The following is a 17,525-nucleotide window of genomic DNA, read 5'->3' as shown; positions in this document are numbered from 1 at the left end:
GATTAATAAAAACTAAAAAGAAACAAAATTGGGTAAGAAGTTAGCGTAAACAACGTTGTTAAACAAGCACGCGTTGGCCACTCGCGAGTTAGGCAAAATGATAATTGAATGACTAGCTTTTCCTCCAAGTGGATAAATTAAATAAATCAAAAAATCTCCGACAAGATTTAACAAAGAACAGATAATATCTTCTCCGCAAAGACAAAAAAGCGAAAAGATGAGAAAACAATCCTCCACGTGTCATTAGCATCTTTTAACCTGAGCCACATGATACTAGTTTCTCGAAACCCCTCTTATTTAGTACTCCCTTCGTTTCAAAATATAGGATGTTTTAAGCAAAACACGCAGATTAAGAAGTCTTTACTTTTAACAAGTTCAACCAATCAGAAACAAGACTACATAATATAAAATACTAAACTAATCTAAAAGTTGCATTGAAATTTGAAAACATCCTATATTATGAAACAACAAACTTCTCCAAAACATCTTATATTTTGAAACGGATGGAGTATTATTTACGCTTTTCCAACCAAAATAAACATAAATGCTTACGTGGCTTATCTTCCCCTTGCTCTTTTAAAGTAACCCCTTGACTCTGCTCCTTTCCCTAAATTACTATCTTCTCTCTATCCCACCAATCTCAAGCAACTCTCTCTCTCTCTCCCTCCTTCAGTTTCAGATTAATTTTTCCGGCGAGAAAACATCTTCAGATCGAATCTTCAAGTCTTCTTCTTCTTCTACAAGCATGGCTATGCAGGTGTGAGATCTTTCTTCTTCTTAACTGCTTATTCTTATCTTGTGCAATCTTGATTATTTTGGTTTTTGTCACGATTGTTATGTTTAAGTCTTGTTTATTGGACAGAGGTTATTGAATCCAGACAGGTTCTAACCTAAAATTAGGTTTATTATATCCGAGAGAGAGCTAGGTTACTTTTTGCTGTTCTTATTTCAAGATTAAAGCTCTATGTATGAGAGAACTTGGAACTGAAGATTATTCGATTGTGGCAGGTTAAAAATTGTGTTAATAGACCAGGCGATTTGTGGGATATTATGTCCGGTTGTTTACTACTCTTAATGTATTGATGCTTTATTAGGTAAGAGCAAGTTTTTTAATTCCCTAATTATACTACTGGTGGTCTTGACTCTTCTAGATGCGTATTAGTGTTACGATTCTTTGCAAATTTTACTTACAAGACATTTGTATTAAGAGACTAATTGTAATTTTTGGATTTGTGATTATAGGAACGTTGTGAGAGTCTATGTGACGGAGGTTCCGATGAGCTTATCTCTTCCACAGATGCCTTTTACCTCAAGGTACTTATTGTTTTTTCTTTAATCTCTTTCTTTGCGCTTGATTTGGTTTCAGATTTAGAACTTGAGGTTAATTAGAGGTTTGTTTATATTTATTAGACAAGGAAGCCTTATACCATCACTAAACAAAGAGAGAAATGGACTGAAACAGAACATGAGAAGTTTGTTGAAGCTTTGAAACTCTATGGCAGAGCTTGGAGACGAATCGAAGGTGTGTGTGCTTATCTGACTTTTAAAGAGAGAGTCTAAATGCAGATTCTACTTATTGGGTAGAGTAGAGATCTGACTTTTGTTGATTCTTCCTTTGAAAACAGAACATGTTGGTACAAAGACTGCTGTTCAGATTCGAAGCCATGCTCAGAAGTTTTTCTCTAAGGTTGCTCGCGATTTTGGTGTTAGCTCTGAGACCATTGAGATCCCACCTCCAAGGCCGAAGAGAAAGCCGATGCATCCTTACCCTAGAAAGCTGGTGATTCCAGATGCAAAAGAGATGGTGTATGGTGATCTCACCGGAGCCAACAAGCTGGTTCAGGATGATGATGACCGATCTCCAACATCGGTTTTATCAGCTCATGGCTCAGATCGCTTAGGTTCCATTGGCTCAAACTCACCTAACTCGTCTTCTGCTGATTACCAACACTCACCGGTATGTTGTTACACGAACACAAGTTCTGATATAGTTTGATAACCAGACTTCTTGTGTAGTCTTGAGTCTGACATAGCTTAATTTTGACAGGGGCATGAGTTATCATCTCACACAGAGGAATCACTGTCTCCAGAATCAGAGACCAAACAAAGCCTTAAGCTCTTTGGAAAAATTTTTGTAGTTGGTGATTACAACTCTTCAACTAGCTCTGATGATTCTGAAGATGTCAAGAAGAAGCTAGACTCTGAAACACACGAGTCTGTTCTATATTCTTCTTCTACTTCTTCTTCGGAAAACATGGAAACAGAAATGACACTTCGGGTATCACCGGAGTTTAAAAGAAGCGAGAGATCGGCTTTCTCTCAGATGAAATCGTCGGTTACCGAGATGAGAGGGTTCATGCCTTACAAAAAGAGAGTAAAGGTGGAAGAAAACATTGACAATGGGAAAATGTCATATCCTCTGTGGTGAAAAGTGTAAATCCTTACTCAAAGTTAGTTGTGTAACTCTTTTGATCTCAACTTCAGTTTCTGTGTATAAATGTCAGAGAATTAGGGAAAGTTATTTTTTTCTTGGGTTTAGATTCGTAAGATCACTCCAAAGTTCCATGCCTTCCCATGTAATTAAACAGTCAGAAATTGAGATCCCTGTACTTACCTTTTTATTTGATCAATCAAATCTTCTTGATACTCTAAATTGTTGTGCAAGTCTCTCTTTCAATGCATTAGTAGTCCCTATTAAAGCTACCACTTCATTCTAGAGGATAGTGTTAAAAGTTTTTTTTATTAGATAAATCAAATCTTACATATTCTAGAGGATAATTATGAACAATCTTCAAGTCTCTGCCAAGGTCTGTTACAAGAATGAAACAATTCGATGAGTTCAATAAATAAAAAATGCATACAGATATCAAAAGTTGATACAATACGAACACAAGATTACTTTCATAATCGTTACCTAAACATTAAAACAAAACCTAACCCTATTTAGGCTAATCTTAGATGCTCTGTTCATACAACTTGCCTATCAAACATAGTATTAAAAGGTCAATACATGAACCAAATTCAGTAGGAAAAAACCCTCTAAACCCTAATTCACCCTAATCTTTATCATCCTCCTCGTACGGAACTCTACGACTCAAGGGACACGAATTGTGACGAGCAACAGTTTTGATCAATACAATAAAAACACAATGTTTCTTTCCAGAGCTTGACAGCTCAACTTCCATATTGAAGCAGGTGTTGACACCTCAGTAAAAATCAACAACCTATCAAATTATAAGAAATAATACAGCTCAGCTTTTCTCTTCCTTATGTGGACAAAAGAAATCAAAAACGATTTGTAACACTTCGTTTAATCAATGGCTAAATGAAGATGAAGATCGAACAAGAAGGAGAAGAGAAGTGTATTCGCGAATCGGAGAAGGAGAAGAGAAGCTGATGATTCGTTCAATGTGTTAATAAAGATCTCGACTTTGTTAATTGCTATTCCGTCTGGTGTTATTCGTTGTTTCTATCCTCGGCTCTTTCGATAGAGAGGCTGCGGAGGTTATTTTGTCTCAATTCGATCTCCTTCGTCAGGTTTGTTGATTTACTATTTTTAACCAATTTTCCAGCCCCATTCAGAATTTGAGTTGAGAAAGTTCTTAATTTGTTGATCTGATTTTGAAATTAGATGTGGATATGATGAAGGAGAGATTTGTAAAGTTGTTGCTTGGTGAAGATATGTCAGGTTCTGGCAAAGGCGTGTGTACGGCTTTAGCCATCTCCAACGCTATCACTAATCTATGTGGTAAGTTAGAAAAAAAAAAGACTATCTTGTGTGTGTTTGTTTGAACTCAAAAGTGTTGAATTACATGTTTCTTATTTTGTAGCTACAATAAGACTATCTTATTTTTGGGCAACTATGGAGATTAGAGCCGCTTCCGAGGGAAAAGAAGGAGATGTGGAGAAGAGAGATGGAGTGGATACTTAGTGTTAGTGATCACATCGTTGAGTTAACACCTTCTACACAAACTTACCAAGACGGCAAAAAGTTTGAGGTAAAGTGATAGGGGCAAAATATGAAGACTTGCTTGCAGTCATTGATGCAGCAAGGTCAGGCTGAGTAATCTAAGTTTCTCATTTTTTTTTTCAAACTCATTGGGCTCTCTGCAGGTGTGGCCTTGCAAAGTGATTGCTCCCAAATACAAAGAGCTATCTGAGAAGTACCAGGATATGGTGTTTCTTAAGCTTGACTGCAACCAAGACAACAAGGTTTGTTCTTCCTTTTGCTATTAATGTGTCTTTATTCTATAATTTGTAGTCATAGTAATAAAACAGTTTCCATAAGTATTAGTATTATATCTGAATATAAAAATGGTGAAAATAAAGAGATATGTTCGTGTTCGTGGAGCGGAGGACAACATAGTTGGTTTCCGCGTGCTGTACGAGACACAGAGATAACTTCTAGATAGAGAGAGAGAGAAACAGAGATGGAGACAAAAACCCTTTAAAGGATTTGAACGGAGAAGACGAGGCATAACACAACACAACAACTCTTTAAGTAAGTTCTGATCAGACCCCAATATTTCAGTTTCTTGATGTTTTGTCTGAAAAGTTTCAAGATTTAATTTTGAGGTGTTGGAGTGTCTCTTTTTTTTTTCTTCTTCGAATTCGTCTAAACAGATCTCTCTGTTTCCCTTGGAATTATCGATCTCTCAATCACTCATGCTGTAAAGTATAAGGATCATCCTCTATCTTAATTCTAGTGAGTCTTCTTTACTTATTTACTTGGTTAATGCAAGTCAGTCTGATTTCGCAATGATGCTGTCTGGAAACTATACTTAGTAAATGAGAGTCAACAGAAAGGTGTTGTCGACAAGGGTTAGTTATCACCATTTTTATCCATATATTTATACTAACTGTAAACTGTAGGATTCTTTAGGGCTATATCTAAATGAATTTATCGTCAATGCATTAGTCAACAAAACAAAGAATCATATATACATGATTTTCTTCATACCACCATTACGTTAGAATGGCTTAGGGATAGGGACAATAGTTGACTTATGATGCCTCCGTCTAAATTTCATGTGATAAGTATCTCTCTCCACTTTTTTAGAGTGACTAAGAAACTAATGTATCTGTATGGACATTATGTAGAAGATGATTCAGATTCTTATATTCATTTTCAGAATGCCTCCTTCTCCATAGCTGAAATTGCTTATGACAAAGTTTAATTCTTAAAAGACTGAGTTCTGTAAAAATGTTTGTTGTTGTCCCTTTTTTATTGCAGCTCTTGGAGAGCAAGATACAAGAGACAAAAGCAAAGAAATATACGCTCCTTGCATGTGCTCGAACTGCCAAGTTTGTATCGGTTCCTTATTATCCTTAATGGGAAGCTTGTTCCTTGTTCCACAAACAACAGTCACTGTTTGAAAAAAAAAAAAAAAAAAAAAGCACTTCCAAACCAAGTACATAATTATACGTTAATTGACATTAAAAAAATCTACATCAATTAAAAAAAAAACAACAACGAATCAAAACCACACAATTGAATCATCCACAAAACAATTCACAAATAAGATGCTAAAGATACGATGAATCTTTAATCCAACACAAACATACAAAACAACACATAATAGAAAAAAAAGAAAAAATAACCACACACAATAATTAAAATTATACAAAAAAACACAAAAATCTTTCCCGCGGCGTAGCGTGGGTACTATCCTAGTGATAAATAAAGAAGAGATCAATGACTGAATTTTCTGTGTATTGCTTTGGACCTAAAGGTCGAGTATATATACAACTTTACAAATCTTGAGGATCAAGCTAAGAGAATATACGATAAATACAAACTAAATATACGCATATCTAAAATATGTAAACATTCTATTCTCTATTCTCCATTACCCTCCCTCAAGCTGGAGCATGGAGATCCAAAATGCCTAGCTTGTCTCGAAATTCATCGAACTCCCGTTGTCCCAATGCTTTAGTGAAAATGTCTGCAAGTTGCATTGTCGTATGAACATAAGCTGCAACAATACGTCCTGCCTTGATTTCATCTCGTATAAAATGACAGTCCTTTTCGATATGCTTTGTTCTCTCATGAAACACCGGATTCGCACTAATGTGTAGAGCAGCCTTATTGTCACAGTAAAGACGCATCGGTTGCGTCAACACAAGATTTTTCACCCATTTCAACTCATTTGTTGTCATAGCCATTGTTCTATACTCGGCTTCGGCCGACGAACTGACCACATCTTGCTTCTTCGTTTTCCAAGAAATTGGTGACTGTCCAAGTTGAATAAACCAGCCCGTACAAGAACGTCGTGTTAATTTGCAGCCGGCATAATCGGAATCACACCACCCGGTGATTTGAAGATCACAGTCCGCTCGAAGCAATATACCTTTGCCCCAGACTACTTTTCAAATATCATAGAACCCGAATAGCAGCATCCCAATGTTCCTCTCGCGGAGCACTCATGAACTGAGACAAAATATGAACAGAGTATGCAAGGTCGGGTCTAGTAACACCAAGATAAATCAATTTACCAACTAGTCATCGATACGATTCCGGGTTTGTAAGAAATGGACCAACTGCCAAACCAAGTCGATGATGTTGCTCAAGAGGAAAAAAATGTTGGTTTCGAATCTAACAGCCCAGTCTCAGCTAGAAGATCAAGCACATACTTCCTTTGACTCAAATAAATCCTCTTTGGACTTCTCGAGACTTCGATGCCTAAAAAATATTTTAACACACCCAAATCCTTCATGTAGAAACATGTGCTAAGATATTTTTTAAACTTTTCGATCGCACGTACAGTGTTTCCCGTGATGACCAAGTCATCCACATAAACCAGTACTCTAATTTCGACTCATTTTTCTTGTAAACAAACAGAGAATAGTCCACAAAAGACTGATCAAAACCATACTTTTCAAGTGAAGAGGCGAGCTTAGCAAACCAACAACGTGGAGCCTGCTTCAAACCATATAGCTTCTGCAGTCTACATACTTTACCATCGTGTCGTGAAGGAAATCCAGGTGGTAACGTCATATACACTTCCTCTTCAAGATCGCCATTAAGAAAGGCGTTATGTACGTCCATCTGATGTACCTCCCAATTGCGAGCTGCAACCACAGATAGAAAGGCTCTAACCGTAGTCATCTTTACAACTGGAGCAAATGTTTCACCGTAATCTACTCCAGCAACCTGTCGATTTCCTAAGACAACTAGTCTCGCTTTATACCTCTCAATTGTTCCATCCGAACGATGCTTAACTCTAAACACCCATTGACAGCCAATTGCCTTTTTATTCTTTGGTAAATCCTCAAGTGTCCATGTCTTATTCAGCTCGAGTGAGCCTATTTCACTACCCACTGCATTTCTCCATCGATCATCTTTCATTGCTTCTGCAAAACTCCGCGGTTCATGTGCACTAGTAATTGCAGCTAAGAACACTTTATGACTTTCAGAGAACCTACTACAAGAAACCACAGCAGCAATAGGGTAAGGCTTGTTCGATTCAACACATACAAAACTTGTGTCATAATCTTTGAGATATCCAGGTTGTTTACGTTCTCGAAGCCCAGCACGCGGAGGTGCCGTACTTTGTTCTGGTTCGTGTGTATCATTTGCGTTCTGCTCAACGACATCATCTCCTTCAACGTCACCGGTGGAGATATCATCACTATCACTGTCGCTCGATGGTAGAGATACTTCAACTCTATCTTGAGTTGAACTTGTCACAACTACCTTATCAGCTTCTACAAACTCTCTTTGATCATCGTTAGTCGTAGAACCCACTTGTGCTTTGTCCACAAATGGATCTTCAGTTTCACTTCTCTGCAGAGACAAGAAGTAAAGTGTGTCCTCACGAAACACCACATCTCGTGAAACAACAAACATTTCTTTTTCTATGTCATACACACGCCATCCTTTCTTTCCATGAGGATACCCAACAAAAACACACTTTCTGCTGCGACTCACAAACTTGTCTCCTTTATGATCTTGGTTGTGAATGTAACAAACACATCCTATCACACGAAGAAGGTCATACAAAGGCTGTTTTCCATATAACACTTCATAGGGTGTCTTCCCTTGCAATACTAGAGATGGTGCTCAATTAATCAGATAAGCAGCCGCAAGTGCACATTCTCCCCAAAATTCAACCGGTAAGTGTCCCTCAAACATGACCGCTCTAGCCATGTTAAGCAAATGACGATGTTTTCGCTCCACCCGTCCATCCTGTTGCGGTGTTCCAATACAAGACGTCTCATGTTGTATCCCTTGCTCTAAGAAATATGTCGTTAGTGACATGAATTCGCTTCCATTATCACTACGGATTGTTCAAACTTGCTTCCCAAACTGTCGTTTAACCAAAGCAAGAAAATATCTCAACTTTGTCTGAGTTTCACTTTTCGCATTCATGAGATAGATCCAAGTACCACGAGAGTAATCATCAACTATGGTAAGGAAGTATCTTGCTCCTGAGAACGATGGAGTTCTATATGGACCCAAACATCGCAATGAATCATTTCAGAAATCTCTGAAGTCTTATTATTGCTTAAAGGAAAAGAACAACGAGTTTGTTTTGCGCGGACACAAATTTCACACGCTTTATTCGATAAATCACTACTATCACTACTAAAACCAAAACCAGATAACTTTTGCACTACTTTCAAAGATGGATGTCCCAAACGTCTATGCCACAACTCCACAGACTGACTTGTGTGACCCTTTGCCGCTGCAACAATCTCCATATTCTGAAAGTACATCAACCCTCCAAGAGGTCTACCTATCCCAATCAGCATCCTCGTAGTGCGGTCCTGAACAACACAAAACGGAACAGACATTTGAATAACACAGTTATTTTCTTCCATCAACTGTGAAACCGATATCAAATCAAACCCTAAGTTCTCTATGCAGAACACTTCAATCAAACTTAGATGAGAGTTCAACACAACTGTTCCGACTGTATTTCCTACTACTATCCGACCATCAGCCAAAATTATCTGTGTTGGTGTCGATGTTCTCAGGTTTGTAAGAATCTCTTTCTTACATGTCAAGTGATGTGTCGCTCTGCTATCAATTATCCAAGAGGGAGAAATCAACTTACCCGAGGATTGTTCATCTGCTCCGATGGCTGCAGCGTTCATCACACGCTTGACGCTGAGCCACTGTTCGTCTGTAAGACCGCACACCGCTGTTCTATCCGCATCCGTGACAGCTACATTTGCAACACCAACTGTTGGTTGACCAACCACTCTTGCCACGTTTGCACGAGCAACTCCACCTTTTCCTCGTGAGAGTCCGGCTGGTGGTCCAACTCCTCGTCCACGACCCACACGATTTCGTGGCCTGTCACCCCACCACTCTGGAAATCCTAAGATTTGAAAGCATGTTTCAGATCGGTGTCCTGTTCGTCCACAATTTGAACAAACAACTCCAACGTCTCTGTCATCTCCTCGATACTTTGGCTTTTGAGTTTGTGCTACAAACGCCATGTTCTCCTGTTTCTCTTCAGGATTCTTTTTCTTCAATCGAGCATCCTCATCTTGAGTCACCTTCAAGTACACATACTCGAGAGTAGGTAACGGTTCTTGAGAAAGCAAGTTTGACTTCACCATTTCGTAAACTTCTTCGTCGAGTCCCATCACAAAGTCATGAACCTTATCTTCCTCTCTTCTCTTCTCGTCTTCAACACTGAAGTTACATGTGCAAAGACCACATGTACAGCTCAGCGGAGGTCGATAACATCCAAGACAATCCCAAATCTTCGTAAGCTTTCCGTAGTATGCTTCAATACTCATCCCAGCTTGTTGACAATTTGCAAGTTCTTTTTGCAACTGTTGAACACGAGGTCCGTTGGTAACACAAAATCTCTTTCTTATGTGTTCCCACAAATCTTGTGCCAGCGGTTTATGCGAGATATTAGACAGCAGCTTAGGTCCGATTGTCATCTTAATCCAACAGACAATTAGTGCATTGATTGGCTTCCAATCATCATAGTCTGGTGATCCTTTGGTTGGAGCTTTGATGGATCCATCGAGAAATCCAAACTTCTTTCGTGAGTAAAGAGCGGTCTCCAAGTTGATAGCCCACTCTTCATTAATATCTCCTCTCAAAAGAGGACGCGATATGATGCTTCCGGGATTGTCGTTCGAGGTCAAGTCATATGGAGAAATCATTCGTCGTAGATTTTCCATCGTCTTCAGTTTCGATTCGATGTTCTTCACGTCTTCGGTCATTATCACAGAAAAATCAAGATAGATTCAATAAAGAGATCGAATACCAGGATCAAATCATAAAAGATTTTATGCCTGCTCTGTTACCATGATAAATAAAGAAGAGATCAATGACTGAATTTTCTGTGTATTGCTTTGGACCTAAAGGTCGAATATATATACAACTTTACAAATCTTGAGGATCAAGCTAATAGAATATACGATAAATACAAACTAAATATACGCATATCTAAAATATGTAAACATTCTATTCTCTATTCTCCATTATTTGATGAAACGAATGTAAACACTTAGGCATCTGAATGATGTTGTTCTGATGAATTCCGACAACTTCTCTAGACATATTGAACACTTCTCATCCAAATCGGGTTCCACAGTTTGCTTCTCAAGCAACCTTTGAAACACATCAACCGAAGCACACCACTCGACGGAACGGTCTGATGTAATATAATATGGAACGGTCTGATGTAACTTGACCGTTGATTAATTGTTTCCTTTTTTATTTTAGTTACTAATTCATGTTTTCCGTTTTTCTTGTTACTCTATCTACAAAACCATGTTTTAGTCTCTACCGTCAATTTGTCTTTTCCTTTCATCTCTGGTGATTAAATCTACCCGAATTCAAATCGATTATTGTACCGGAGTTTATGGCTGGTACTGGTTCAGTTAGTTCCGGTTTTTGTGGATTGAATTTAAACCAAAATTAAACGCCCTATGGTATGATATACGAAATATATGAAGAGTCTAAAAATCTGGTTTCCCTGTTTTGCCTCTTCCACTTATTGTGTCTGTGTCTAAATGATGTCATGCGCTTTTGGAGAGTCTTTGATGTCTGTTCTGCTCATTTTATCTTTCAAATAACCTTATTTTAAACCTTCAAAGTGTCACTAAGTAGCATTTTTAACCTCGAAAAAATTTCACTAACACTAAAAACTTTTAAAATAATTTTACTAACACTTCGAACATTTAAAATGATTTTACTAACATTTTAAACGTTGAAACTAACTTTTATGTTTGTGCCGCCATAAAAAGTAACGGAATAATAATATCCGTCAATGCGAAATAGTTAAACTATGGTGGTTTAATCTAATTTTAATTAGTTTTAGTTTTTATAAATAAATAAAAAGAGAAATATAAATTTGTATTCATATTTATTGTAGACAAAACTTTTACGACGTTACTCTTCACATTATTAATCCTTTTAATCTGCATCTCCACTGGATTCTGATTCAAACCGACTGATTTCTCATTGGAAACAATAAATCTTCTAAATATGTTGTCTTTTTCAATTTTACATTTGTCAAATGTAACCTTACCTCTGATTCTGCATATTTTTGCTTTGATGAATTTTTTCTGTTTTTGTTTTTTTTTTTAAATTTTTTTATCAATCTTAGTGAATAATTAGATAAAATAAAATAAAATAAATTTAGCAAGTATTTAAATCAAACTAGCATAGTTTAACTATTTCATGTTGACAGATATTACTGTTCTGTCATCTTTAATGGCGGTGCAAACATGAAAGTTAGTTTTATGGTTTAAAATGTTAGTAAAATCATTTTAAAGGTTTATAGTGTTAGTGAAATAATCTCAAGGTTTAAAATGCTACTCAGTGATACTTTGAAGGTTTAAAATGTGATTTTTTTCAAAAATAGTGGACTATCGCAAGCTTTGTTCTATTACAAGGGAAACGAATCTGGGATTTTAAACACAAACAAAAATAGTTGACTATCATAATAAAGATTTACTGACTTATATTTACACTTATTTTAATGGTTTTTTCTTTGTCAGTATTAAAGATTTATGTATTTACATCCACTTTTGTCGAGAACACCTTTTTTAAAAATAAAATATAAATCAAGATACATTAATAACATTTCGTTTGAACCACTTAAGTATTTACCGGCACACAATTTCACATTCTTTTGCAGATTTCTTCTAAATCAAGTCTTGGATTAATGGAGATACGGAGCTTGGTTGTTTTGGTAAATCCTAACTTATCTTCCTTTGAGCTCCTCTCTCGTCCTGTACCTCCCATCACTCGCTCACTCGTTAGTTTCAAATCGGGTAAACAAGTCCCCTGCTCCACACTCCTAGGGTTTCGGCGTCGTATAGTGATCAAACTTCTTCAACTGATGTGAAACCTGTTTACGTCCCGACGTCTCCCAATCGCGAGCTGCGGACTCCTCACAGTGGGTAAATTGAAAATATGAACTTAATAACTGTTCCTTTCGTGCTTTGCTTGTTAATCAAACAATGTTGTTTTTAACTTTTGAAAAAAAACAATTACAGATACCATTTCGATGGATCAGCTGCAAAGTTCTTTGTGAGATGGTATTTCAGGGTTTCAATCCCATAGAAAAAGGAAAGTTTTTGCTTTATGTATACTGTGGAGAATCCTGCATTTAGGTAGAGATTGTCACCAGTAGAAGTGGCTTTATATGGACCTAGGTTCACTGGTGTCGGAGCCCAGATTCTTGGCACTAATGATAAGTATCTTTGTCAATACACACAAGACTCTCACAACTTCTGGGGAGGTATTCTTCTTTCTCCTTTTTAAGATTGCTGTTTCATGGAATCCTAGGGGCTGTTATTGGAGAGATATTTCTAAATCCATATGAAATTGTAAATTTTAAAAATCAAAACACATGGATTTTGAAATAACATGTTTTATCCTTGGATTTGACAAATCCTTCTATTTTACACTTTTAGATCCATTCGAATCCATTAAAAACATAATGTGAATTTTCAAATCCAAAAACAAATCATGAAATGAATAACATGGGATTTTAACAAGTACTTGTAAATCATAGAACCAATAACACATAATTTTGATAAGTATTTTAAACTCAATGATTAAATAACACATGATTTTTGTTTAGATTTTCAAATCCATTAAAATCATAGAACCAATCCATTAAAATCATAGAACCGATAACCCCCTCTTAGTCTTGTTTCCATTTTCTAGTACTTATGTTCGTTATTGATGTTGGTGCTGGTGCTGTTTTCTTTAACATAAATTAGTTTACATGACTTTAAAGAGTCCTTACCATAATCATTTTACTCGTGCATAGATCGACATGAGCTAGTTTTGGAGAATACTTTTAGTGCTTTGCCAGGCGCAACGTCTCTAAACAAGGAGGTTCCACCAGGGGTAGAAACAATATATCGTTCTTCTCCCGTTGGCTACTCTTCTGTGTCTTTCCGATTGTATCCGGCTGGCCCCTCAGTGATTTGAATTCTACTTCTACTTGGAGGAAATCTCAAGTTTATATCACTCTTGTTATTCTCTTGTAATGTTGACATGTAGGAATTTAACAGAAGAGTGTTAGAAGGGTTCCAAGCTACCCCGTTTTGGAATCAAGGTCACATTTGCGATGATGGCCGGTAATTATCTGATTCTTTGTACTGTAAGATATCACTTTAATCTATTGAAAAGTTCTTTTGTATTCAATTTACTTGTTTCAGCAGGACTGACTATGCGGAAACTGTGAAATCTGCTCGTTGGGAGTATAGTACTCGTCTTGTTTATAGTTGGGGTGATGTTGGAGCCAAGCAGAAGTCTACTGCAGGCTGGCCTGCAGCTTTTCCTGTGTTTGAGCCTCATTGGCAGATATGCATGGCAAAAGGCCTTTCCACAGGTTTGACTTTTGCTCTCTTTTATTTTCTTAAGTTAGTAAACAACTAAGAAAGAAATCATCCACTTGCTTCAAATATTATCCTCTTTTAATCAGCAGAAATTAAATTGTTATTTTAATTCTTATGATTTTTTTCTCTTGGTTTTGCAGGGTGGAATGGGGGTGGTGAAAGGTTTGAGTTCCGAGATGCACCTTCATATTCAAAGAGGAATTGGGGTATAGGCTTCACAAGAAGATGGCTTTGGGTAAACAGATCTTATACTTTCTGTCACATTATTTTGTTGCAGACTTTAGGCATCTAGTTGGGCATGTGTATACCACCCACATGTACGTACTACTACATTTGAACCCTGTTCGATAGCTTTATTTGTGAATGTCCGATTTACAGGTCCAATGTAATGTCTTTGAAGGAGCAAGTGGAGAAGTAGCTTTGACTGCTGGTGGTGGTTTGAGGTAATTGCATGGATTGAACACATATGAAAATGCTGCACTGGTATGTTATGATAAAGTGAATGAATCTACAGACTACAATGTTAGAAGGCAAATAGCTTACAAAATCTATGTGCAGGTTTGTGTACACTATAATGGGAAATTTTACGAGTTGTACCGTGGAATGGTGTTGTTAGATGGGAAATGTCTCCCAGGGGTTATTGGTATGTAACTGCAGAGAACGAAACCCATATGGTACAATTTGTTTGTTTTTCTTCCTCATATTCATTCAGTTTTAGTTTTGTCATCATATGTACCTTATGGCTAAATTCCTCATATTCATATAAATGTCTTGGGGCAGGTGGAACTAGAGGCAAGAACAAATGAAGCGGGTACACCTCTGCGTGCTCCTACCACAGAAGTTGGGCTAGCTACGGTTTGCAGAGATAGTTGTCACGGTGAACTGAAGTTGAAGATATGGGAACGGCTACATGATGGAAGTAAAGGCAAGGTATGCATGCAAATGTTTAAGAAATCCCTTGTAGTTAAAGTCTTAGCTAGTCCCAAGGTATTTAAAACAAGATTATAAAACGTTGGTTATGGTTAATAATGATGCAGGTGATACTAGAGACAAAGAGCACAATGTCAGCGGTGGAGATAGGAGGAGGACTGTGGTTCAGGACATGGAAAGGAGATACGAGTAACACCCCCGAGCTACTCAAACGGGCTATGCAGGTCCCATTGGATCTTGACACCGCCTTTGGTTTGGTCCCTTTCTTCAAGCCACCTGGTCTGTAAACATTGATGAGGACATTATAGGATAGATTTTTTAAAACCAAGTTTTGAAAAAAACATTAAACACAATCGTTATGCCCGTTTGTGTGTGTTTGAAACAATTCTGCAAACCAAACATCATCAATGAACTATAATGTCCACTCATCATTGTAAACTTTATCTATGGTGAACTTGTTAAAAATCTTGTAAACGTATCTATATTTTTATGTTGGACTGGATAATCAATCCATAATGTTTTTCAAATTCAACTCTACAAATGTACTATAATTTTTTATATCAACTCTAGAAGTCTATTTCTATACAATCAAACAACATCACATCAAATATTTGATCGTCAAAAATATGACATTGTTATGAATTATAACTAGAATACACTTATATGTGTTTTGTAATACTTTATAAAGAGAACAAGAAATGAGAGAGAGAGAAACAGCCACGAGAGAGAGAGAGAAGCAGCCACGAGAGAGAGAGAGATTGGGAAGCCTTTTGGATCAAAGAAAAACTTATATGTCTCACTCTTCTTACACAACTCCTTATTTATAGTGTATTACAAAAGACATGAGTCACACACTTATACACTTGGTAATAACAAGTGTAGAGTTAGTGTAATACTACATGAACAAGTGTCATGACATGTGTCTTATGATGGAATAATCACACATGTGTTTTACAATACTCTCCCTTGATTATCCATCACCGTTGACGAGTTACGTACTACCTCATTAAAAACCATTGGGATAAAAACCATGACAAGGGAAAAAAAGTATAGTAACATAATCTCCCCCTCGAAAAGATATGTATAATCTTTCTTCATAGATCTTGTAGATGACGCATTCCAATACTGTGAATATGCTTTCTGAATGTGGTAGTCGGTAGCGCCTTTGTGAATAGATCTGCTGCATTGTTACTTGAGCGGATATGTTGAATATCAACTTCCTTCTTTTGCTCGAGTTCTTGAGTGTAGGAAAAAAATCTTAGAGGTATATACTTTATTCTGTCGCTCTTGATATAACCTTCTTTGATTTGGGCGACACAAGCAGCATTGTCTTCAAATAATGTTGTTGGCTCTTTGCTGATGACTATTCCACTCAATTCTTGAATGTCGTTAGTCATTGATCTGAGCCATACACATTCCCTCGATGCTTCATGAAGAGCAATTATTTCTGCATGATTTGAGGAAGTGGCGACCAAAGTCTGTTTCTATGAGCACCATGAGATTGCAGTTCCTCCAGTTGTGAAAACATATCCAGTTTGGGATCGTGATTTATGTGGATCTGATAAATATCCTGCATCTGCAAAACCAACAAGACCAACCGAAGAGTTTCTAGGATAGAACAATCCCAAGTCAATCATACCTTGAAGATAACGGAGAATATGTTTTATCCCATTCCAATGCCTGTGAGTAGGAGATGAGTTGTATCTTGCAACTAGATTCGTAGCAAATGCAATATCCGGTCTAGTGCAATTTGCAAGATACATGAGTCCACCGATAGCACTCATATAAGGTACTTCGGGACCAAGTATTTTCTCGTTATTTTCACAAGGTTTGAATGGATCACTATCAACATTCAGGGATCTATTGACCATTCGAGTACTCAAAGAAGTCGCTTTGTCCATATTAAAGCGCTTTAAAATCTTTTACGTATAATTTGATTGATGCACAAATATTCCATCTTGGAAATGCTCTATTTGAAGCCCGAGACAGAATTTTGTCTTTCCAAGATCTTTCATTTCAAACTCTTCCTTCATATGAGTTCTTGCATCATTAATCTCCTTTTGAGTTCTAATTATATTTAGATCATCAACATATACAGCAATGATCACAAATCCCGATGGAGATTTCTTTATAAAGACGCATGGGCATATTTCATTATTAACATATCCTTTCTTCAATAGGTATTCGCTTAAGCGATTATACCACATACGTCTGGATTGTTTTAACCCGTAAAGTGATCGCTGTAATTTGATCACACAAATTTCATTAGACTTAGAGTCTAATGCCTCAGGAATCTTAAATCCTTCTGGGATTTTCATGTATATATCATTATCCAATGATCCATATAAATATGCTGTCACTACATCCATAAGGTAAGTAGCCGTTAGGCTCATTAAGTACTTGAATGTAATTGCATCCATGACTGGAGAATATGTTTTTTCATAATCAACTCTAGGTCTTTGAGACAAACCTTGTGCAACAAGTCGGGCTTTAAATCTTGTGATTTCATCTTTCTCATTTCTTTTTCGCACAAATACCCACTTGCAACCAACATGTTTTACATCTTTAGATGCAGTGACAAGAGGTCCAAAGACATTTTTTTTATTGAGGGAGAGCAACTCAAGTTGCATAGCCTTTTTCTATTTCTCCCAATCAGGCCTATTTTGGCATTCTTATACGGACCTTGGATCTGGATTAGATACATAAAAAGAGAATATTCCATTATCATCATCGATTTCATCTCTATACTATAACATTCTATT

General features: G+C 37.0%; 2 protein-coding genes and 2 pseudogenes across 5 annotated transcripts; 3 read left to right on the top strand and 1 right to left on the bottom strand.

Annotated features, from left to right (window-relative positions):
* Positions 1–570: 570 nt before the first annotated feature.
* Positions 571–2,653, top strand: LOC104732619 (protein REVEILLE 2). 3 transcript variants are annotated; one of them, XM_087479260.1, is made up of 6 exons: positions 571–757; positions 1,009–1,094; positions 1,243–1,314; positions 1,411–1,522; positions 1,626–1,957; positions 2,048–2,653. In XM_087479260.1, exons 5-6 carry the CDS (start codon positions 1,757–1,759, stop codon positions 2,426–2,428), a joined length of 582 nt encoding a protein of 193 aa, XP_087335386.1. In that variant the 5' UTR covers positions 571–757; positions 1,009–1,094; positions 1,243–1,314; positions 1,411–1,522; positions 1,626–1,756; the 3' UTR covers positions 2,429–2,653. The 3 variants fall into 3 exon arrangements, with proteins under 3 accessions (XP_087335386.1, XP_010450482.2, XP_087335387.1); XM_087479261.1 differs by having other exon boundaries at positions 610–757; positions 863–1,094; XM_010452180.3 differs by lacking the exon at positions 1,009–1,094 and having other exon boundaries at positions 589–757.
* Positions 2,654–3,110: 457 nt separating this feature from the next.
* Positions 3,111–15,272, top strand: LOC104732617 (tocopherol cyclase, chloroplastic-like; annotated as a pseudogene). The gene is made up of 16 exons (XR_015575029.1): positions 3,111–3,537; positions 3,632–3,748; positions 3,831–3,998; positions 4,114–4,212; positions 4,330–4,501; positions 4,677–5,304; positions 12,117–12,381; positions 12,478–12,722; positions 13,260–13,339; positions 13,496–13,572; positions 13,657–13,826; positions 13,974–14,068; positions 14,212–14,316; positions 14,392–14,507; positions 14,614–14,763; positions 14,871–15,272. The product of XR_015575029.1 is annotated as a tocopherol cyclase, chloroplastic-like (transcript).
* Positions 3,332–4,401, top strand: LOC147931113 (rop guanine nucleotide exchange factor 5-like). Its single transcript, XM_087477184.1, has 5 exons — positions 3,332–3,362; positions 3,632–3,748; positions 3,874–3,998; positions 4,114–4,212; positions 4,330–4,401. Exons 1-5 carry the CDS (start codon positions 3,332–3,334, stop codon positions 4,399–4,401), a joined length of 444 nt encoding a protein of 147 aa, XP_087333310.1.
* Positions 15,273–16,247: 975 nt separating the features above from the next.
* LOC147931112 (secreted RxLR effector protein 161 pseudogene) lies at positions 16,248–16,664 on the bottom strand (annotated as a pseudogene).
* Between the last annotated feature and the right edge of the window lie 861 nt (positions 16,665–17,525).

Source organism: Camelina sativa, chromosome 12, assembly GCF_030686135.1.
Source record: "Camelina sativa cultivar CO46 ecotype springtype chromosome 12, ASM3068613v1".
NCBI lineage: Eukaryota > Viridiplantae > Streptophyta > Magnoliopsida > Brassicales > Brassicaceae > Camelina > Camelina sativa.
This window is presented reverse-complemented; position numbering and strand designations above follow the sequence as displayed.